The sequence below is a fragment of the Amphibalanus amphitrite genome, unplaced genomic scaffold (genome assembly GCF_019059575.1).
Source record: "Amphibalanus amphitrite isolate SeventyFive unplaced genomic scaffold, NRLGWU_Aamphi_draft 000578F_arrow, whole genome shotgun sequence".
Classification (NCBI taxonomy): Eukaryota; Metazoa; Arthropoda; class Thecostraca; order Balanomorpha; family Balanidae; genus Amphibalanus; species Amphibalanus amphitrite.
Genome location: NW_024882072.1, coordinates 262,464 through 285,830, shown reverse-complemented (window position 1 = coordinate 285,830; position 23,367 = coordinate 262,464). Strand labels below are relative to the sequence as shown.

At 47.7% G+C, this 23,367-nt stretch overlaps 1 protein-coding gene across 1 annotated transcript in view; it reads left to right on the top strand.

Annotated features, from left to right (window-relative positions):
• The window catches only part of LOC122394193 (semaphorin-1A-like), a 76,629-nt gene extending 53,282 nt beyond the window's left edge, over positions 1–23,347 (top strand). The window contains exons 5-7 of the mRNA XM_043390914.1: positions 10,767–10,829; positions 11,500–11,607; positions 22,310–23,347. Of these exons, the coding sequence (XP_043246849.1) occupies positions 10,767–10,829; positions 11,500–11,607; positions 22,310–22,525 (387 nt within the window). The 3' untranslated portion in view covers positions 22,526–23,347. The remainder of the gene's footprint in view (positions 1–10,766; positions 10,830–11,499; positions 11,608–22,309) is intronic.
• The last annotated feature ends 20 nt before the right edge of the window (positions 23,348–23,367 follow it).

Below are 23,367 nucleotides of genomic sequence, written 5' to 3'. Positions count from 1 at the left end.
AACATTGTTAATTTCTTTTTGACGTGAAGTTCTGAGCCTGTCAAAGCCTCAGCGCCGTTGGCGCGCGCTGGTCAACAAATAACGCAGCGTCGTTTACTGGAAACATCACGTTTGGATGGCTCCTACGGGAAACGCCCACAAAAAGCGTCCCTGGGCAGACAATCTAATCCCGTAAATCCATCCAATCAAAAGTTAGGACATAACTTTGAAAATGTGTCAACCTATGCTGTGCAGTGTGAGATCTAGAGAACAAATGGATTGCAATTGGATACGATCAATCATATGGCACGAGGAGTACATTATTTAAATTTTTGATTAAATACATTTTTACTCACTGAACTTGTGCGATAATGTACTATTACTAATCAGCGATCTCTATTCGTCTGTTTTACCTTATCGATGTAGCTGTAAAAAGGCGAGAAGAAGAGTCTCATTGCCTGGCAAATAACTAAAATATCGCCTTAGTGCCTATTTCAAAGACGAATTGGGCTATTTATTGATTAGTCGATATCTGAATGGAATGATCAAAACCTCCGAAAATACCGAATGAACGAATTCAATGCGAAACACTAGGCACACATTGCTTGCCGACCTCCGCAGTTCTTTTGTCTTTTCTTGCACATTGCTCGATTTTTATAGCTTTCATCAAACGCATTGTTTACTTTATCCATCATTTTTTGTTTAGCCTCTCTTGACAGGTAGGTGACCAAGGCCGTTTTCCTCAAGCTCTTAGCTGTCCCTCGTTGCCCTCGCCCGAGATTCCAGCTCGGGGCCCAGAACCATCGCTGTCAAACCATCCATTTCGGCGCGTTTGATGAGGCGCGCTGCCCATCTGACATGCGTGAGCCGCCGCCGGTCCGATTCGGGAGGCCGCTCAGCGCTCTTCGTTTGGGCTATATTGGGCCACCGACGACCTCTTGGACGTTATTTAATGGATATTGGCTGCGCGACACCCGCCAAACTGGCGCCGCACGGTGGGACACGCTGGGCGCCGCACGGTGGGACAGGCTGCGCGACACCCGCCGGACTGGCGCCGCACGGTGGGACAGGCTGGGCGCTCAGTGGGACAGACTGGGTGCACAATGGGACAGGCTGCGCGACACCCGCCGAACTGGCGCCGCACAGTGGGACAGGCTGGGCGACACCCGCCGAACTGGCGCCGCACGGTGGGACACGCTGGGCGCACATTGGGACAGACTGGGCGCACAGTGGGACAGGGTGGGAGCACAGTGGGACAGGTCGGGCGCACAGTGGGACAGGCTGGGCGCACGGTGGGACAGGCTGGGCGCACAGTGGGACAGACTGGTCGCACAGTGGGACAGGGTGGGAGCACAGTGGGACAGGTCGGGCGCAAAGTGGGACAGGCTGGCGAACAGCGGGACAGGTCGGGCGCACAGTGGGACAGGGTGGGTGCACAGTGGGACAGGCTGGGCGCTCAGTGGGACAGACTGGGCGCACGGTATGGCAGACTGGGCGCACGGTGGGGCAGGTCGGGCGCAAGTTGGGACAGTGTGGCGCACGGTGGGACAGGCTGGGCGCACGGTGGGACAGATTGGGCGCACGGTGGGGCAGGCTGGGCGCACGGTGGGACAGGCTGGGAGCACGGTGGGACAGACTGGGCGCACGGTGGGACAGGCTGGGAGCACATTGGGACAGGTTGGGCGCACGGTGGGACAGGGTGGCGGTACAGTAGGAGAGGGTGGCACACAGTGGAGCAGGTGGTGCCGTACAATGGGACACGATGACACACAGTTGGACAGGGTGGCACACGGTGGGACTGACCTGGCGCAAAGTGGGACTGGCCTGGCGCAAAGTGGGACATTGGGTGGCATAGTGGTACAGGTTTAGTGCTTATAATCGCTATACTTAGTGATTATAATCGCTGCATTCCACAGTGACAAATCGCTCGCTGTTTGTTGCATGAAGTGAAGCACAGCCAATGCGTGTCGACTGTTTTTATAAATTGATAAATATTATTCGACGTTTCGGCGAACGTCTGAAACAGACAGCTCCAATACCCTCTGAGTTTTCATTCAGACAGGACTGTGAACAGAGGGTTGGGAGTGGCTGAGCACGCCTGGGGAACGGTTCGATGCCCCGGGGCGAGGCACGAGTCGCCCCCTCCCCTCCCCACACCTCCCCCGCCCGGGCGGACGGTGAAGGGAATTATGCATGTGACTGTTACGGACCCAGTGGAACGACCCAGCCCTGCGGCAACAGTTCCGAGACAAGAGAACGGCCGCTAGCCTCCGTATGAATACAGGCCGAGTGTCTGCCTGCTCCGTATCAGCTGGAGATATGCAAATATGGAGAAACGGTAGGTTTTGGAGCAGAGAGACAGTGGCTCAGAGTAGTTGGTGTCCACTTAGGAATTCTGGAATACAATTGAGCCGTGGAAATACATAAATGGGAAGCTGTATTTAAGGCAAGCGCGACGATTTTTCTGTTGATTCATCCCATAAACATGAAAGTATGTTTTACTACAAACTACGAAATATGATGCCTTTTTCCACGACTTCTTACGGACGAAATTGTAAGCAGATTGCATCAATGTTTCTATAGGTACATCGTGCCGGACGAAGTGAGCTATTACATCATCATTGCCCAAACTTCCAGCGCCTCCAAATACCAATCGTCTCCGTTTTTCCCATTACACCGTCTGCTTCGGTTTGTGACAGACCGATTAAAGCGCATTGTGTATACTGCGTGTCCCCGCAGCGCAGCCGACCAACGCCGCCACCACCATAAGGGCGTTTTTCCACCGCCTCACCGTGTCACTGTAGCCCTTACAGCTAGCACCGTTAGGATGCCGGGCACGCGTCTGGTTATGTTTATGTTTTCCCCGTCGCGAACGGTAATGGCTGGGCGGCACCAGACCTGCTGATGGCTGGAGGGAGCCCGGGCAGAGATGGGGAGGTGATGGACTCAGATGGACCGGACCCGAGCCCCAGCCAGCCACACGTTAATGGGGAGGTAATGACATAGGACCCCGCATGATGGTATCGCGTTGCATTGCGTTAGTGGACCATTATTCTCCTGCGGGGTCTTGCTTTACCGGAATGTCCTGACATCGCTTATTGTTCTCGTGCGGAGTTGTGACGAGTAATATGAAAACTAGGATGTTGTTGTTTTGATGTAAATTTATATGAGCTTCAGTTTTATTGCGAATGACTTGCGAAAAATGTGCATAGAAAGCAAAGGCATTGGCGTCATTCATTCATTCATTCATTCATTCATTCATTCATTCATTCATTCATTCATTCATTCATTCATTCATTCATTCATTCATTTGTATTGCACAAACGTCCAAATGCATGAATGAGTGACTGTTGACCCGGGTGTCACGATGGATGGTGCTCGTCTCAAATGACATTGCGACCCACCACCCGACCTGACTTTACCCGCGCCCCATGCAATGGAATGGTGACCCCCCCCCCCCCTCTGGTTGTTCTTCTAGCCTCAGGCTCGCTGTTCTGAGACGGAAACCTTATGCACTTTGTCCTACTTGAATGTATGCTTAGCCTAATTCATTCATTTTCTCACTAATATTTCTTTGTTTTATCATATTTCCATTAATTTTATCGTTTTCATCATGTTTTCCTTATTCATGGATTCCTTAATTTCTTCTTCCATTAATGTATGTAAATATTCATAGTCATGTATTAATTATGTGAGCGAGTTAATGCCTCTAGCTTTATATAACAGATATGTGAATTCCCTGTGCCGTCCCGGCCACCGCCCGGTTTCCGTGAAGCTCGATACAAGTTTCTGCGCGGGGCGGCCTGCTCGGCTCGGCTGCGTCTAATTCGTGGCCCACCAGGGTGTCGTTGGGACCGTAACCGAGCGGCCCCGAGACTGACGCAGGCGTTTATTAGCGAATCGCCGCCAGTAAGTGCGTGAGTCCTACGTTATTGGGGCCGTTATCGACCTTATTAACCGCCCGGAGCGGAAGCCACGCTGCGATTCGCCGACCAAGTTAGCCTTTGTGATGGCTTGAGGACTTTGATGATAGTTCTGTGGATGGCAGACGCGGGAGCTGGCTGCTTGGGAAGGGAGTAATTTCAAACTACCAGAGCGATGAGGTTGATGACACAAGCTCCCCTTGTCGGTTTGTCTTCACCCTGTATTCTCCTCGTCCTCAGCATTGTCTTTCATTCTTTCCTCTTCAGGGTTCCTCTGATCTGTCATCCGTTCTCATCCTGACCTTCCAGATAACCTGCCTTTCTATCTATCCTCCAAGTCATCCTCAATATTTTTCCAAGAGCCCTGGCCTGCCATTTGGGACGGTGTGCTCCTCTGCCACTGAAGACACACCCTATCCTTTGCCTATTCCGCAGCTCTGACTAGCATTTGTTTCTCGGTGTCACAGCTCCAGAATCTCACCCGGAGGGCCGGACATAGCGGCACACTTTATGGACACTATATTTCAAACGCCGGACAAAGGCCACGTCTCGCAGTTGGAAAACGGCATGTCCAGTTAAATAATGAAATATGGACGTTAATGCCATCATTTCTACGGCATTCGGACTCAGCTACTGTGATGATGCTTATGCTACAGCGCCGATCCAGCTGCGCAGTGGGAGTACTTCTTAAACGTGACACGACCAATTCTGGATGAGGCGGCACCTCTAAAGCGGACCAGAGTGCGGAACCCCACAGCCCCGCCCCTGTCTGAGGCCACCAAACAGCTGATGGTAGAGCGGAGGGCGGCACTGAGAGGCGGCGACCGCGACCTCTACCGGCAGCTGAACCGGCGCGTGCGAGCTGCGATACGCGGGGACTCCCGTGACGCTGTGCAGCGGCACATTCGCGAGCGTGGGCCGGCGTCCCTGTGGAGAAGTGTGCGGCCGGTAGTGGCGGCCAAACAGGCCGGTAAACCACCCATTACTGCTGATCAAGTAGATGTGGTCGCGCTTAATAAGTACTTCGCCGAAATCGGACTGAAAACGTCACAGGCTGTCGATATGTCAGGCCCTGAGCTCCCTGTTCGCCTACCCAGAGTGTCAACAGGCTCGTTCGTGGTTGCACCCATTACCCCCGAGTATCTGTACTCTGTCGTGAGCAGGATGAACGATTCTCCGGCATGCGGCGCCGACGGTCTGTGTATTCGTTTTGTTAAAAAGTGCCTGATCTCACTGTACCATGTGTTGACACATATTGTTAACTCCAGCATCACATCACATGCCGTTCCAGAGTCTTGGAAACTCACTATCGTGCACCCTATTCCAAAGGCTTCCAAAGCTGATGACTTCAGCCGCCATAGACCGATATCCATTCTTCCGACTATAGGGAAGATCACAGAGCGAGTCGTGTTCGAACAGTTGAACGCCTATTTTTGTTCTCACCATTTGTTTTCCGCGAATCAGCATGGCTTTAGAAGCAACCATTCAACGGACACCGCGCTGCTCACCCTCACCGATCATGTTTTTCGTTCTATGGACCGGCGTGAAGTCACTCTATTGTGTCTGCTGGACTGTTCTCGCTGTTTTGACTCCATCCCGCACCACTCGCTTTTACGCAAGCTGGAGCTATACGGCGTCGACACGCGCTGGTTTCAAAGCTACCTGGCTGATCATTACCAGCGCGTGCAGGTGCAATCAACAGGGACATCTATTGACCGCACGCTCTCCAGTCCTCTCATGAACCCGATTGGCACCTATCAAGGATCCGCCCTCGGGCCATTGCTCTACAACATCTACTCCAACGATCTGCCACTGCACGTAGACGGCGGCCCAACGGAGATGATCGCCTACGCCGACGACGTCCAGCTGTTTGTCACGGGACAGCCGAGTGAGCTGGCCCAGCTTGTCGGGTCGCTCGAAGAGGCCCTGTCTGTAGCACACAACTGGTACAGCAAAAATGGTCTAAAAATCAACGCAGCGAAGACCCAGTTCATCGTGCTCGGCTCACGAGAAATGACCCGTCGCATTCCATCAGTCAGCATCAAATTCGCCGGCTCAACCATCACCTGCTCAGACGCCGTCAAAAACCTCGGTGTGTGGTTTGAAAGGGACATGACATTTGTCACGCACACAAACGACGTCATACGGCGGTGTACCGGCACTTTGTGTGGACTGAGCCACAGCAGACACAGTCTGCCACAGTCGGTGATGGGGCCACCATGGTACAAGGCCTGGTGTTCTCCGTCATCCGGTACTGCCTATCTGTTTATGGGGCAAGCAATGCGACTCAACGCGGTCGACTTCAGAAGGTGATTCGGTTCGCCGCGCGTGTCGTCTCTGGACGAAAAAAATTCGATCGCGTGAGTGACGTCATCAATGAACGTGGCTGGCTTCATGCTGATAGCATGTACATGTATCACCGACTTGTGTCGATTCACAAAATGTTAGCCACGTCTGAGCCTACGGTGCTGTCGGCTAGCCTGTCCATTAGACGGAGTGTACACGGGAGAGACACCCGTAGCAGTGACATGCTGGTGACCCCCACGATCAGGTCGGAGTTTGGGAGGCGCCGCTTTCTCTACTCGGCGGTATCTGACTATAACGAGCTGCCACAGACATTGCGAGAGTCAACTCCGGCTGTCTTCAAGCCCACGCTCAGGAAGTTCTTGTTAGAACACCAGCGTGAGCCCCAGCATGTCAACCATGGAATGTGATGCTACATTCTGCGATGATGTAGTGTTGTTCCTGTTAGCATGTGTCAAGTATGTGCGTTATGTAGTCTCGTTTCCCCAGTCCAATGCTATATGATGACACGAGCATGTAATAGCCTCTTGTTTTGACGGAATTGCTCACGATGTAAAATAAATAAATAAATAAATAAATAAATGATGGTCTGAATGTGGCTTGAATGAGCTTCAGGCACGAAGAAGCTAAGCCGGCAGCCTGCTTCCTAAATCATAATCACTGGAAGATCAGGCAATAAAGAAGCATTCGTGGACATGTCCAGCTTTGACAACGATACAGAATAGTGATGTCAATTACGGTAAATCTGAATACCGATACCAAACCAAATACCGACCAAACCCATGGGGAAATACCGAAACCAAACCAACTTGGAAAAATGAGGGAAATACCAACTTTATACCGATTTCTTAGCCTTTTATACATTATTGAGGGTTCATGATACCAACAAAATACCAAACACATTGCGATTGAAATACCAAATACCAAGTTGGTATCGGTTTGGTATTGGTATACCAAAAAGTTGGTATCCGATTGACATCTCTAATACAGAACTAACATATCTCTCTATGACTGTTGTCATTATTGATTTTGCTGTCTTTTTGTAGGTACCGCTGGTGGACTTCTCATCTTGCCACCAACCCCCTGACGCTGCCGTCTATATAAATGAGAGCAATTGACAACTTGGTGACCATTCGTGGCGGCTCCCGACGTTAGAGGCAGAACTGCAATTGATAGCAACCAAGTTGATAGTGAAAGTATCGAGGATCGCCAGTGGTCAATGTTGAAGAAGGCAGTTGAAACTCGAAACCCGACTAGCCTGACTGGCGGTTGGGGCGGAACCAATGGAACTGGGCCACGTTCAGCAAAAAGCACGTCCGTGCCGCGCGGCTGGCCAGCCGGCCGCCTGCCATCTGCTGCTATCCAGGCCAGGCTGGCGACTAGAGAGGACGGCAGTCACAGCCAGGGCCACTTCATTATACGGATAAATCAACAGAAGTACAGCGTGTCGTCTCAGTCAGTGACTTGGCTATCATGAAGACTGATGCTTCTAATTCGCAGATTGAATAATACTCTGTCGAAATCAGTTCTTATAATGCAGTCAATCAACTTTTTCTTCCTGAATTCGCAGTTTGTGTGCCAATGATACCCTAAAAAACTGTTCCACTGATATACAAAAAAATGATATCCATATTGCTTCCTCATGGGCTAACAGGGCAAATTACATCCATCGATGAAGTAAAAAATGACTGAGCAGCCATTGTCAGCTCTTCATTCGACCACATGTAGCTATTCGGTGCGATTGAGCGGGCATTTTCAATGAACGGCACGCTGCACCAATCACGAATCGACTGCACCGCGGAAACGTCACCAAAGTCACCCAACCCAAACAGTTCTGGCACTTGATTGCTGCCTGGCACGCCGCCTGAACCGTGTACGCGGGCTGCAGGATCGATTCTTGAACAAATAATTGAAAAAAGTCACACTTTTGCACCGGAGCTGCGGTTCAATGTTCGGTGTTCTGGCGGCGGTGTGTATTTCTCTGTTTTGAGGCACGGTGTTGCCCCGACTGCCCAGGACCGTTAATTGAGTGGTTAGGGTTTGGGGTCGGATTTGGATGACATCAGCTAACCTGTCCCATCACACCAGGAGCCGGCCCACTTCGATGACACCAGGGCTGGTTGGATTGGTTCGAACTGCCAGGTGTTGGCCTTTATTCGTAGCAGTTTGTGATAGTCTGGGATCTTGCTAGTTTAGCCTTGTTCCTTTTTTCTTCCTCATAACCATTTAGCTTTTTTGAAGTAGGTACCTATTTAAAGTATTCGACTCTCTCTCTCTCTCTCTCTCTCTCTCTCTCTCTCTCTCTCTCTCTCTCTCTCTCTCTCTCTCTCTCTCTCTCTCTCTCTCCCTTTCTCCCTCAGTCTCTCTCCGTCGGGGTGACCCCTGACCTTTGGTGAACAGTGTCGCCGCTGTGTCAGAGCACGGTCTGTCGTTCTGTCTCTCCGGAGAGTGGCGCTGTCCACGGCAGAAATCCATAAACTGCTGCGCCACAGTGGACCAGCGGTAGAGATCCGCTGAGCGGTCTCCCTCGCTCTACCTCTCGCTTATGTAACCTTTCTGGTTCTCTCTAACCATGGTCCATCCTGGGCCATTTCACAGCACACCTACACTCTTATCCAAAACCCAGCCCACATTTTATCCACAGTCCACTTTCAACCCTGTCACAACGACCCCAAGGCTTATTATTTACGAAGGCATTGCCTCTCGGATCCTCGTTTCAAATACACAACATCTGCACAATATCATTCAACTCAGTTTTTGTCAGTTTAGTTATAGGTCGTACCCAACGACTTCTTGTCCTTCCTATGCGGAAACATCTTTGCCCCCCGCTGAAGCGTTGTTTATGTTTCATCCGGTTTTAGTGGCTTTGTATCGACCTCTCTCCACATGCGGTCGGTGGCTTTGTCCAAACAGACCCCCTCCGTCGAGTTCCAACGCTGTGCCGTCGACTTCTACGGCTTTGGGACGGCAGTTCGAGGTGTAATGTCAGTCACCGGGTCCGAGCTACGACTGGGGACATCAAGTGGCTAAGTTGGCGCTGAGTTGTGCTGAAAGCGTCGTTAGTCAGCGGCGGAAATAGTGACGACACTCCTAGTTGGAATGAGTTGACTCCGGTTAGTGTTGTGCTAGGATTGAGATGCGGCTACTAAATATGCGATGGTGTGGAGATGTTGACATCTGACTCCATTATACATTGTTTTTTGTTTTTTTTTTTTGCGGGACCGGGCTGAAAAGGAAGGAATGGGTCGGGTAAAAAGTAACATATCCGCGAGAGCTGTAAATATATGCTACTGTTTGGTGAGCTAATTAACCCGCGCCCTGGTGGGGTCTGTTTATAACGCGACCTGGTGGGGGGGGGGCTATTTTTTGCCCCCCCTCGTATCTCCGAAACTACTGGACGGATCCGCAAAATTCAAACGGCGTTCGAAAGGCCTGTCAAATTTGTCGAAGGAAACCAAATTTTATTGACCTCGGGGTCACCGATGACGTCACAGGTCAGGTCAAAGATGAAATGTTTCACCGTTCACGGGTCTTCTAGGGAATGCGCTATAACACCGAGGAAAACGCATTTTGTCGGGAATCAGCGATAGGGCGTCAGTTGCCTAGTAGATATGTTGCTGTTAGAGGTCACTGGTCATACCAGGTCAGGTCACAGGTCAGGTCACCAAAGGTCACCGAGGGTCACCACATGAACCCAACTTTACTAAGGTTGTGCGATGCATGTTTTATGGCCAGTTTTTCATTTCCAACTCAATGGTGTTGGTTTTAAGACCATCAGGTACGGTTTAGGTCACTTTCTGGTGGAGGTCAGGTCAAGGTCAGGTCAAAAAAGGTCAAATTTCAAAGTTGATATTTTTGCATAAAATGGGTATTGATTCGATGCAGCTCGTCACGGGGAGTCTAATGGTGGTCTTTGTTTTGCGCTACGAGGTCTAGAATTGCTGAAAATTGAGTTTGAAAATTTGACGTCATCAATTTTGAACAGTTTTTTCGCTATAACTTGGCCAAAAAAAGAGGTATCAATCTCAAATTTGGTATGTAGATGGAAGACGGTAGGGACTATCACATATATTCCGGTTTTTTCGAAATTCAAAAAACTTTTTGGATTTTTGGTTATTATATTCAAAAAATCTATTTTTTATTTTTGGGGGTCAAAATCCAAAAATTTCAAAAATCCGAGATAGCAGTTTTGTAGCCCTGTCCATTCTACAGCTTTTATGTCTGTATCATTTTTCTGTATTTGCAAAGCTATAGGCCTGACAGCTCTTCCCGCGAAACCCTTTTTTGGGTCGAAAACGGCAGAACATGACGTCACTCTGACGTCATTTCCGGCCAACCTATCATAGCCTTTGGAAAAATTTTTGGTCACAATGTGTAAAATTGATGTCCGGGAGGGTACTGAAAGTTTGGTGACGATCGGCGCAGTGGTTCTGGAGATATATCGAAAAGTCTGGAGGGGGGGGGGCAAAAAATAGCCCCCCCCCCCACCAGGGCGCGGGTTAAAGCTCGTCACTGACGTGTTCGATGCATATGCTGACGTATAATTGTCTCTGTTTTCAGAAACTCGACTGGCCGTCTAATGCCTCGACAGTGGAGCTCTGCAAGCTCAAGGGCAAGCCTGAGGTAAGTGTCCAAGGTTTGCCCCTGCCTATACCATATGTAAGTACAGGCTCGCTCGCAGCTCGCAATGTCCTGACCTGGGACAACTTGGCACTGGACATAGTTGCAGTGTATCGCGAATGCAATGCTGGATGACACATGTTACATCGTCATTAGGCCGTGTGGTCATCGCCTTATGAATTCGTGCCTTCAGGTGATGTCAGGTCATTGTCTGTTTTCATAGTGTCGTAGTTAGGTCTATTTTAAGGCTATTGCTGAAAGCCGATATCGCTTTGCTTAATTATTTGCTTACCCGTAAAGCCGAAGGCACTAGGTAAATAATATTTGAGTGCGTAATATGTACCCCAGGGGCCAGGGCTCAGGAAATTGAGTTGCATAGTTTACCCAGAATGCTAGCGGCAAGGGCGATATGTGCTGTTATCTTGTATCAAAGTAGTTGGACATAGCCCATAAACAAGAAAAGTGAGATGAAGTAGCTTATGTTCATCAGTGTACGAGCTTATCAAACATAATTAGTTGGGCCGAAGCTGCCGAATTGTGTTTTAAAGTCATTTTGCCGCCTTATTCGCCACCATTCATTGTTTTTACATTTTACGTTTGCTCCACCCTGTCTTCTAATCTACTGCAGGCAATCACGGTCTCCTGTAATGATCACGCTTTCTGTTCGTTTCAGGTCGACTGTCAGAACTACATCCGCGTCCTGGCGAAGAAGGACGACGGTGGATTGTTTGTGTGCGGAACGAACGCATTCAGTCCCATCTGCCGGCACTACCAGATCACGGTCAGTGCTCAAATGATTTACGTTTTCACGGCTAGAAGCATGGTTCGGATCCAGGTCCTGTCCTTTGAATGCTGACGAATATTTATATCCATAATTATAGACCACTGTATGCTGGTATGCAAAGGTCTAAGTCATAAAAATGACAAATATGACTTATGTAGTTGGCCATGCCGGTACAGGGACCCGCAGTTGCTACTGTACACATATATTACCAATTTAGAATTGCGCTATTATTTGCTAAGTGCTGGCCATTGGAGAAAGGAAATGTAGTGCAAAGTATGGAGGAATAACACATGTTTGCTCCTAAGACGTATGTTTTGTATAATTCCTCTTACCGCAACAGATATTCTTCCAAAACTACAATCGTGCTATTTTTCCGCGCCGGTTGCCTCCCCAGAGCCCATCCTTGGTATCGCCTATAGCTTCCGTTCCCGCTACGTGAATGAAAGTCACGTGACTACTACAGGTTTGCGCTCAGTACTAACACACCTAGCCCGAGGGCCGGTCCGTAGCGGGGAGGGGTAGAACGCCAGAGCTCCAGCGCAGTGGAGGTGGTGGTGGCCCGTATCATAAAGAGGCAACCGTAAGCAGAACTACAATTGCCGCAGTATAAGATTATGATCAAGTTTTCTTTAGATGTATTGATTGACAAGAAATTGCAATGCTTATCCGATATAATAAAACGGTGTCCAAGGCCTTGGAAGAACTATAAAACATATTCAGCAACGTATAAATTTCTGATACAGGACATGACCTTTCACCTTGCCTCCGGGGAGGACCGCTCAGGAAGCCACATACCGAACGAATCGAGGCCTCGCAGCGCGGCGGCAGAGGAGGTGGATAAACCATCGCCAGATCTTTCGGTTACTATGTTTCCAGAAGAAGGAGGGGGGGGGGTGGAGGGTGAGGGCTGTTTTCAACCCATTCACCAATCCTTTCCTTATTAACTTATAGCTTACCGAAAAATGCAACACAATGGTGGCCGTCACGAGATGTAGCGAAGAGTGCCTCAGCCACACCGGTTTTGAGTAAACTTTAAGCATTGGAATTCAGGCCAGTGATCCTGAAGCATTATTTTATTTTTGTCGTGCATAAGCTGGGATGAAGTGGTTCAAGTTAATTGCGAAGAAACGGTTTTAGTTTCAGAACATTTATGAGGCTAGTCGCGCCAAATAGTATACGTTTGTTGCAAAATGTCAAATAGAATGTTGACGTGCTATCCAGATGATGGAATTTATTTGACACAAGAAGTCAAAAAGTGGCATCGTTAGTCATCCTGCATACCTATAAATCGATTCGTCATCTTGGTTTGAGCTCAATAGTTCTTTTCGCGGATGATCGGTTTCGTTTTCTTTCTTTTTTTTTTGGGGGGGGGGACAGATTATGAGCCAGTAACCACCCTCCCCAGCCCCCCAAACAACAATTGTTGACAAATACTGTGATGGCCTAAAAAAATGCCCTCAATTGTGTTACGTAGGGGAAAATGAGGTAAGTTGAGCCGCTTTTTGTTTTCGTAAGCTACAGGCTAACCTGATCATTTTTCTGCGTTTACGGGTTGGACGAACAGATTGGTGATTTGCGCATGTAATGGTGGCCAGAAATGTTTCATACCGCTTATTTTTGTACTGAAAAGGCTACGTCAAAAATCATCTTGCACGTTGCTCATCTTACCCCATGGGCGGGGTAAGCTGAGACACGTCGTGGGGAAAGTTGAGCATGGATAGAAAAAGCGAACCTTTTCTTTTCCCGGGCGCGGCGAAGAGTGGGCTCTTTTATTTACTCCATGGCATAGATACTTATGGCAAAGTTTTTTTTCCTCCATCAAAAAGTGACTGTTTTAAGCCTTCCAATAGCTCGTCAATTTTCTATCACGGAAGAAATCATTTTATCCTTCAGATAATCTGCAAATCACTTACAACTTGTGTAATCAACAAATAAAAACAATTTGCTACCATTTTTATTCAGCAGAAACAAGCGCAGCTCAGTTTGGTTTTCGACAGCGGGGACAACAATGGCTTATCCGGCTCATCTTCCCCCAGGTGAAAATGGCTCATCTTGCCCCACCCGTGGCCATTTTCGATTAATGACACCCGCTAAGGAAAATAACCATGCACCGCAGATAACAGCCATCTCATTTTTTTAAAGGCAAAACATGTCTTAGTTATCAGGGGCGATACCACATGTTACCGGGTGCTGAGCGTGAGAACGTTGCCGTCTCGCGTGAAAGACTGCAGCATCGTAAGCGAACGGCACATGGAAGCTCAAGTCAATTAGCGCCATAGGAGCTGAGAAACAAAGGGTGGCTTAACTTGCCCCTTGGCTCATCTTACCTCACTCTCCCCTATTTGGGGCTCTCAACTTTGATTTGTTAAAGTTGTTTGTCTGTTCATTATAAAAGCTGTCAAATTTGCCGTATCATTAAACTTTTATTGAGTTTGTATTTCACACTTATCTAAAATGAACAATTTTGTCACTGGCTTCTTTTATGAATGGAATTGGATGGTCGCATGAATGACGAATGAATAGCTCCATTTGAGCATCAGCTTAAATCAATCCTAAAATTTAATCTACCAGTCTGCAACGAAAGGGTTTAAAAACCAGTGCAAGTTAGGTGCAGTTTCTAGTCTATGCCGTTTTTTTTTATTAAGTGTCTCATAGCTCCTTAATCTTGAGCCGCTTCTCTTACGATTCATTTTATGTGGTGCTTACATTGTTCAAAAAGTAGTATTCGAGCTCGTTGGTCTTAAAAACTGCTATCGAAGTAAATTTAAGTGTTTCGGGCTTCGGCACTTAAAAACCAATCGATATTTAACCCTCACCCACTTAGGCATTTCTTTTCAGCGTCTTATATGTAGCGGAGGGGCGTAGAAACCCTCAGCCATTCATGAATAGCCAGAGCTTCGCTGAAAAATAAAAAAAGAGCGAGCTGCTCGTGACGAGAGAAATTCGATGATTTGAGGGCCCTGGTCATCGCTGACGAGAGAAAGCCAATTATTTTTATGTCCTGGTCAATGCTGAGATCCTAGGTCACTGGTTGACCTCCCAGACCAGGTTAACCCTCGCCCGCACATGCCATTTTCCCATCCTAGAACGCACAAGGGGGGGGGGGGGTTGCCACCCCCCCCCCCCCCGCGCCATTTCGTTCCTGTTGGAGATAGAGCTTAGCGGTAAAGACCAAAAAGATTCTTTGGGAAGAGACGAATCCAATGATACCCAGTTTTACCTTCTCAGGTCAGTCAGTGACCTTCCAGGTCAGGTCAAACTAAAAAATGTTGCTGTTTTTGGTCACAGTTGGATATCAAGTGCGCTGCTTATCATATACCGATGACGATGCCGTTTTTTTGGTGCCAAGCCAGCTAGAACCTCTTTGTCACAATACCCGACCAGGTTTTTGCTGCTGAGGTCATTTCAGGTCAAGTTAGGTCAAGGTCAATTATATGTGTTTGTATGTCTGTGTGTGTCTGTGTGTATACTGATGTGTGCACCGATTGTTTATGTGTCCATATTACATGAAATCATGATCTGAGAAGCTTTTACCAAAAATGCAGTCAAAAAAATTCACAAAAAGTAAGTTCCGCTTGCCTAAAACGCAATTATCTTAGATGACCTAGGTTGACCTTGACCCTGACCTTGACATCTGTAGATCGTCGAACAACATGTTCCATGATAGGTGGGAGGTAAGACTGGCAAAAAAGGCCGAAATTAAGGTGTCAGAAGCTCACAAGGCCCATAGCCAACGCAAGATGTTGATAATTGGCCATTTGGGTCATGACATGACCTGAAAAACAAGGTCATATCTCCGAAACCAAAAACCACAGAAACTTGAAATTTTCAGTGGACATCGGGAAAGGACAGAGGAGCAGCTATACGAAAAATCAGCCTCCTAGCTCTAAAAATGTTGAGTGCAGAGCAGAAAAACTACCTGGGGGTGGCAACCACCACCCCCCCCCCCCCCCCCATGTGCGGGCGAGGGTTAATAACCCAAAAGCACGGAAAATTGGGTCCTGCTAGAATTTCTACAAGTGAAGTTTGCTGGGACTTGGCTTGCTTCTGACTCCGAATTTGCACTTGCTTTGATCAAAGATGATGTATCAAAGCATTTGGGGTAGGACGGGTCACGCCAGATCACCCATTAGGCGTTCTGCCGGCTATCCATAGAATGTTAACCAGCACTTATAGCCTTGCAACATATTGCATAGGCACTATAACTGATACCTAAGCATGCCTAGTTTTCAAATGCTAAAATGAGTGCTAAATTTCAAACCAACACTTCCTAAAAACCACAGTAAAAAGGTGTAAATTTAAGGAAGTTAACCGAGATAATTTCAAGTAAATGACCTTAACCTGAGTTTCACGCGACCTTGGCACCCACAACAATCAATGAGACAAACATTAGATAGTATATTTCACATGTTGTCACGTTGCTAATCACGAAACGACTAAGGAAACACACAGATGTGCGCTGACTTTCAATTGCTATTCTGGCCTGACATGATCTTGAGAAAAATAATCACAGGTGAAAGGTAATTTGGTTCAGGGATATAAAATTCTCAGACAAGATGCAAAAATTATCAGGGCTATTTAATTTTCCGGGAAGTTGTAAAATTGATTAACTCCAGGGCACCAAAGAATCGTCGCAATCCTTCGCTTTGCCGCGATTTATTGGTGAAAAGCAGGGGGCGCGGTCTACCTACCTCTACTTATATGTGTGGTGAGGGCTAATATTCATTTTATCTGTGTTATTAATATGCAACAATTACTACATGAACTGAGACCAGTCCATATGGGTATGTTTTTCTCACAGACAATGACAATATAAAAACAATGCGAATAAAACCAAACGTTTCGGACAACAACGTGCCTTCGTCATTGGAGAAAAATAAGTGTATAGGTTTAACATCGATGAGAACTATATGCGGCACCGTCTCGGTCTGGCCAGCCGGGTTGCCGATAAAATACACAAATGTTTATAAGCTTCCATGATGTGCTTAAAAAACTGCTGAAAATATATCTTTAAAAACAAAACAAAAATAACTACTTCATCGATTTTATCGAAAGAAAACATATATGCCTAATTACTTATTTCTTGCCACTGACGGAGGCACTTTTTTGTGCGAAACGTCTGTTTTATTCGTATTATTATTGTATTGTCATTCCCTGTGAGAAAAAGGATAACTCATCAGTTAGTAACCATAACAGCGAAACGGCTTAATGTAACACATTTAACATGTGTATACGAAACCTATAAGTCCCTAAAAATAATCCTATTTACAGATTTTAAAAAGATACAGCTTATACAGCTTAGGCATATAATTTTTTCTGCATTAAGATAATATTCATTTATCTCCACAGAATATGGTAAATTAGTGCTGCTGAAGTTCGCTTTCGAAGCGTCTCCTCCAGGAATTCCACAGCTCTCGTGCCATTTTGGATCACGGAACATGGCTGGGCGCAGGACAGGCCGTCTGCGAGCTTGGACGGACCACGTGACCACCTCCCCTCCCCCTCACTCCCGTCCCCTTCCCCAGCAGGGCGTCCGATCTAACCGCGCCCCAGGCAGTCGGCTCGGTCCGACCCTCCCCTGGTCGAGCCACGGCCCGGTGCCGCCTGAGTTTGTGCCGGGTGCAAAACTGGAGCAGTCACTAGCGCCGGAACTAGTAGTCAGCACGACCATAGTCAGATGGCAGGAGTAAACGGAATAAGCGGTTCCAGGTTTCAGAAGGAATGGGGCAGGAAAAAGCGCTGAAAACAATGTTTTGCTGATATAGCCATAAAAAGTTCACTGAATTAGGAGAGCAGCACATCAGTTTAAAGCCCTTCAGATGGTGGTTTTAATAAGCACACAATCATTTCCCAATTCGCCTCCAACGGTGTCACAGGCAAAGAATACGCTGAAATACTAGTGTGTACAGAAGCAACTGCGGGTCCCTGTACCTGTTGTAGGACTCAGGTGTGAGATAGCGGAATTGATGGGATTTTATGCTGTTTTTATAGTAATCATGCTTAGCACTTAATAAATTATCCCTCGCATGTGTAGGGGGGGGGGGGTCGGATGGACCCCCCCATGGTTTTTCGCGAATAACTCGCGTAAAAAGCGGCCGATCGCGACGAAACTTTCAGTACCCTCGCATTGATCAATTTTACACCTACCCTGAAAATTTCATGACCCTGACCCAAATGGCCTTTGACCTGTGACCTCTTTTCCGAGACCATGTTTGGCCGGAATCGCGATTTCGCGTATGTCGGCTCGCACTAGCCGCGTGTTTGCAAGCTTTTCGTGGTTTCAAACGTTCAAACATGTGATTTGATGTTACTCCCGTGTGTGTCAAGGTCACCTGAAGGTCAGGTCAGGTCATTGACCTTTGGTGACCTCGGGTGACCTCGGGTCACTTTTTCGAGTTTTACATGTTTCTAGGCTAGTTTTTGGAGCTGAATTCGAATTTAGCAACCATTTGAACATTTACGAAGTAGTTTTGGTGACTTCGTAACATGTTACGAAGCTGTCAGAGGCGGTTGACACGTACTACGAATACCCGTCACGACGCCTACTGGTTGACCTGACCTGACCTGACCCGACCTGGTCTAAATGCTTCAAGACATCATCTGTGATCAAAACTAACACGATATTCGTGATCAGCACCCCGAAAAACCCCTTAGCAGCCACACTTTACGACTTTCTAACAGGTCCCGATTTTCCCGACTTTGGGTCATTGACCTGACCTGGAAGGTCAACCAATGACCTAGGACCTTAAAATTGGGTAGCATCGGCTTCCTCTCGTCACGGGCAACACGCTCGTTTTTTCCGCGAAGCTCTAGCTCGATCAGGGGCCAAACGGCAAGGGGGGGGTCCAACCGACCCCCCCCCCCCTACACATTAGAAGCTGGAAAACGCCGCACACATGCGAGGGTTATGCAAATTGCTGGCAAGTTATTGTCACTTCACTTAGGAATGCAAACCTGTTCTGCAGAACGTCACTTTGTGATCTGTTACTCCCGTACCCGGACAGTTTCTGCTGAGTTGCTTCTCACTGTCCCCAATTTCAGTCGACTTGGCAAACACCACTGCCCCTTGTGGTGATCTACTGGGGCGTGTTTCCGTCTGTTAATTTGTTTTGAAACGGCTCGCATGGATGGCGATCCGAGTGGGGATTTAGCGACGGGAGCGACCAAGTTTCGAATATTGTTTACATAATGCGGGGGATCCGTGCAACAGTAAAGGGAAAATGTAGCGGTGTCAATGCATTTGGTTCCTTTTCCGTCCCTTTTTATTGTGTGCCGCTGAATTTCTACGATAAGGCATACCTACCTAACCGTTCATCAGTTGAGTTGTGATGTGAAGCAGTTGCTATTGCCTTCAATTCAGTTGATGCTGTACCTATTTTTCATTAGAAATATTTTGGGTTATCGAATGAATTTCCTGACCCTGACCATTGGCCAGTTACCGTCATGGCAACTTTTCTGGAGCCCGCTACACCCACCCCTCACCCTGTCCCACCCCCACCTCACATCAGCTAACGACGGCTGCTGGGGAGATGCTAGACGTCGTACGATCGCCTGACCAGTTCACTTGATCAATTCAAGTGGACAGCCTCGATGGACTTTTTGTGAAGGCGCGATCCAGCTTCAGGCTGCAGCCGGCTGGGGACAGCCCTGCCACCTAGCGGCAGTGGATGCTAGGAATAAGGACCAGTCTTCTCTCATATCGGGCTGGTGCTGGCCACCTGGTGGCTGAAAGGCGAAACAGTAGTAGCGGGACCCGCAACTAGCCACACTCGTACGGATATTGTGCAAAAACCTAGCCGGTTTTCGAAATTTTGTGATGAAAAATTTCGAATTGTATTTAGTTTTGCCATGCACTCGGCATTGCTCCTTGCACATTGATTTTCTACTTGCCCTATTTGCCTTTCTACTAATGGGATACTTTTTGTTGTTTGTTGACGTTTACCTATTCTAATTTCTTTCTGCTGAATAGTTGGCGGGTGCCTACCTACCCCCAGATAGGTATTCCGTTTGTGTGATACACTGCTGAACCATTCAAATACTTTCTAGCTCAACATGGGTCGGCATATCGTCCGAACTGACGGCCTCATCGGTCCTATAGATGCCGGAGCTCAGAGTGACATTTCCCCTGACCCTCGGCATAACGCTGAGTGCTTTCCGGGCCCGCGGTATTGCATGATGCTGCTCATGATAAGTTATGGGCAAAATGTTAGGCTATGCGACTCCATAGTCCTGTAAGCTACTTTCAATATAATTGCTTTTTATATGCGATGTGTTGCCTATGGATGCCTTGAGAGCCGCGATCCAATCTGGGCTCAGAACTGGGCTTGCGTTGTGTGCTACAATGCCATGTTTTAAGTCTGGCGGTACTTAACAATCATTTCGTAATTACATGTTTTTCTAGAGGTTTCATTCAAGCCTGCTGATCTAGGCATCACAAGATGGGTGTCATTTATAAACGCAGCTCATCGCATGAATTAAACTATAATTTGTTTATGCAGTGCGGTGTGTACTATAATTTATAGCTATATTGATATTAAAGTCGTCCCCGTCGAGCCTCATACCACGTTTGTGGCTAAAAGTCCTGCATTTTGTGGATGACATGTGCGGTGTATGTGGGCGATGCACTCTGTCTCTGGCAGTGATCCGTCGCTTGTGTCCATGTGTCCTCTGTGAAACCCCGAGTCGTTGTCCGCTGTGAAACCCTAAGCCCGTGGCCAGTATGCGCCGCAGGCCGCTGCCGCCGCCGCTAACCCTTGCAGTGGCCGCGGCCGTCGTTAACCCCGTGATATTTGAGCTGCGAGTTATGTCGGCGCAGCGCCGATGCAACGACTGCAACTTTGCCTCTATTGGTCGTAAACATTGGCCTAATTGCCCATCAGTATTGACTGAGGAGACCGGCGAGGGGCACTCAGTGCCGCCAAGTCAAACGCGAACCATTGCCATGTCCATCACTATCGGGGGTGTTAGTGAAATGGATAAGGGTGCTACCAGCCTGGGACGTTTTGGGTTGAACTTTTTTATCTTTGCAGCAAACTGCATCATTAGGATAACTGAAGTTTTTCAGGTACCGAAGTAGAAAATCAACCGCGGCTAGACAATAGGCATACAGTTTGTTACATTGCAGTAAGTTTTACAGATTTAGGTACTAAATGTGCCTGTGCCTGTGTCTTTATAATAATCCATACTTGTCGATAAAACAACGAACCTTTCAGTACAAAGATATCCATTTAAAAAAGGCTATCAAATGTGCGTTATTTACTAAAAGACAACTGTTAGTGGGTGTTGTTTGGTGTCGCCAATTCATAATAGCTGGTATTTTTAGCTCACAACATAAATACTCTTTGATTGCCTGATGTTGCTTGGCATCAAATGTGCCAAAGAGCATCCTGCATGGCACATACTTCTTGCAATTTTCCAATCATGTCGTGCATTTACACGATATCTCGTTCGATCAATAAATATCCGGACTCGCTTTATAACCGGCATTTAAGCCCGGCGTTTTGCCATTTATCTTCATTTTGCTGCAGGATAAATGTCGCACTTCTGATTTACAACTTGAATTGCATGTTATTACAAAATGGTCTGAGAGACGTGCCATTTCCAGGGGATGGCTCGCAATTGATGGTGATTCTGATAGCATCGCACGTCCAATAATCAAATAATCATCAAACGCTACAAGCATCTACGTCGACGCTACAATGAATCGGCTATGATTCTGCCATCAGATATGAGAAATATATCACCTTCCGTTCAGGACGCACTACACGCGCGGCTTTCAATTCCCCATCACTGATTAGTGACGAGTCGATGGTAAAAGCTCCACCCGGAATTAGTGCCACTTGGGCAGACATGCCACCAGTGCAGGTTGGCTTTCCCAGTGTGTAAACGAAACAAAGTGAAGCCATCCCAGCTGAAACCTCACGCCACAGGCCCTGGAGGCTGCAGCTGCGCCGTTCTCGTCGACAAATGTCATGGCGGCGGAACTGGCGCAGCTCGGACTGGCGCAGTCCGGACTCGGGCTCTGTCGAATGAAATGATTCCGAGCGGTTGGATTCTGTAGAATCGATCCGAGCTCGGGCGGTGGCGGGTCCGAGTGGCCAGCCCGGCGGCCGGGGCTGAGACCGAGCCGCTCCGGAGCTGGCGACTGAGTGAACACATTTTCGAACCACGTTTGATATACGTGAACGACTTTGATATTTACGGACGGATTGGCTAAGATGTACGTACGCACGGGATTCACGCTTGACGGTTATAGCTTCTGTGTGACAAATTATTAGTGCCGACATCAAAAGCTACATACTGTTCTCTGGGCAGCTCATTATAATTTCAGAGTGTCCTTGCCGATGAGTTTATCTTTGTCCGCTGCGAAATTGGTCTGTAGGTACTCGTTTTTTGTTCAGTAAAACAGTGGAACATGGACAATGGACATGATATCGAGTCCCTCCCTCATGGCATATAGGGAGCTCATCGAATACAAAGATGGGCATGAAGAATACTTTGGGTAAATTTGATAACCGCTGGAATCCGTCTTCCATTGCTTCTTGCAAGCGTCTGGCTAGGTTAGTAACAACCGTGTTGACCAGTATCCGTAAGAATGCGTGACAAACGGATCTAACCTCTGTTTTCCCACCTTCCCTGGGGTGACGCCGACCCTCTACCACTCCTTACCAGGCCTCACTTGGTGTTTATGCCTCTCCAGCAGGGTCCACTCGGGTCGAGGAACTGTTCACGACCACCCTGGGACCGTCTGCGCGGTCTGCCCCTGTTTGCCCGGCTGGCTGGTAATAATAACGGGGGAACGACGGCTGCTCGTAATCCCGATACGGCCGGATCGAAGGCTAGTTATGCAGATGGGTATCAGCGCGTGGCAGCTCGCCTAACCAGAGGTGAACGGATGCTCCGAACAGGCGACTGAGGCGGATCCTGCTCAACTGATACCGATATCCGTGTCTGTTTGGCTATTTTGTTTGTTTGATGGTCAGCGAAGTCTCCTTCTAATGCGAGTTTGTCGTTTTTCTTTCCTATTTCTCTCAGTTTTTTTTTTTTATACGTTGGTAGACCAGCTCCTACTGGTAAAATGTCCAACCCTTTAATGGCTCAGGAATACTGTTCTTAACCAGCTGCAGTGTCATGTCTACATCTTCCTCCATTTGCTAGTTTCAGTAGGTACAATGGACAGTACAATATCACAGTGCGACTATATATGCGCCAGTGGTGCTACATAGTTCTGTGGCCCTTCATGGCATAGCTAATGGCAACTGCTGCTCTTCTTGGATTGTGCTACATGCTACGTGTAACATGTGCCAGTCCCGTGTCATTGCTGCATCTACATGTGACAATCTTTACCGCTACCAATTGCAGTCTCCACTGCTACATCACTGTAAAAAAAGTTTACCAACTAGTTAGTTATCCGGCCACTTTTCACTAACCATAGGCGTGTAAGCAAAACACGCATTTCATGACTAAGTGTGTTTTCAATTACACGCAAAAGGTTGAATAGCGTGTTTTGAAACACACCTCCTAGTTTTCGAATATTTGCCAGGTTACTAAGATAAGCCGTGTAAGCGTGTTTATTGACTATCATCGGTGTGTTTTGTTAATAACTACAGACGTGTTAGGTAACACATGTGTTTGTCACACGGCCACTTTTCACTAGCTATATGCGTGTACGCAAAACACACATATTGCGTGTTAGCTAACTAAGCTGTGCGTGTTAATAAACTAAATGCATTTTTGAGAACAGGCGTGTAACTTAAC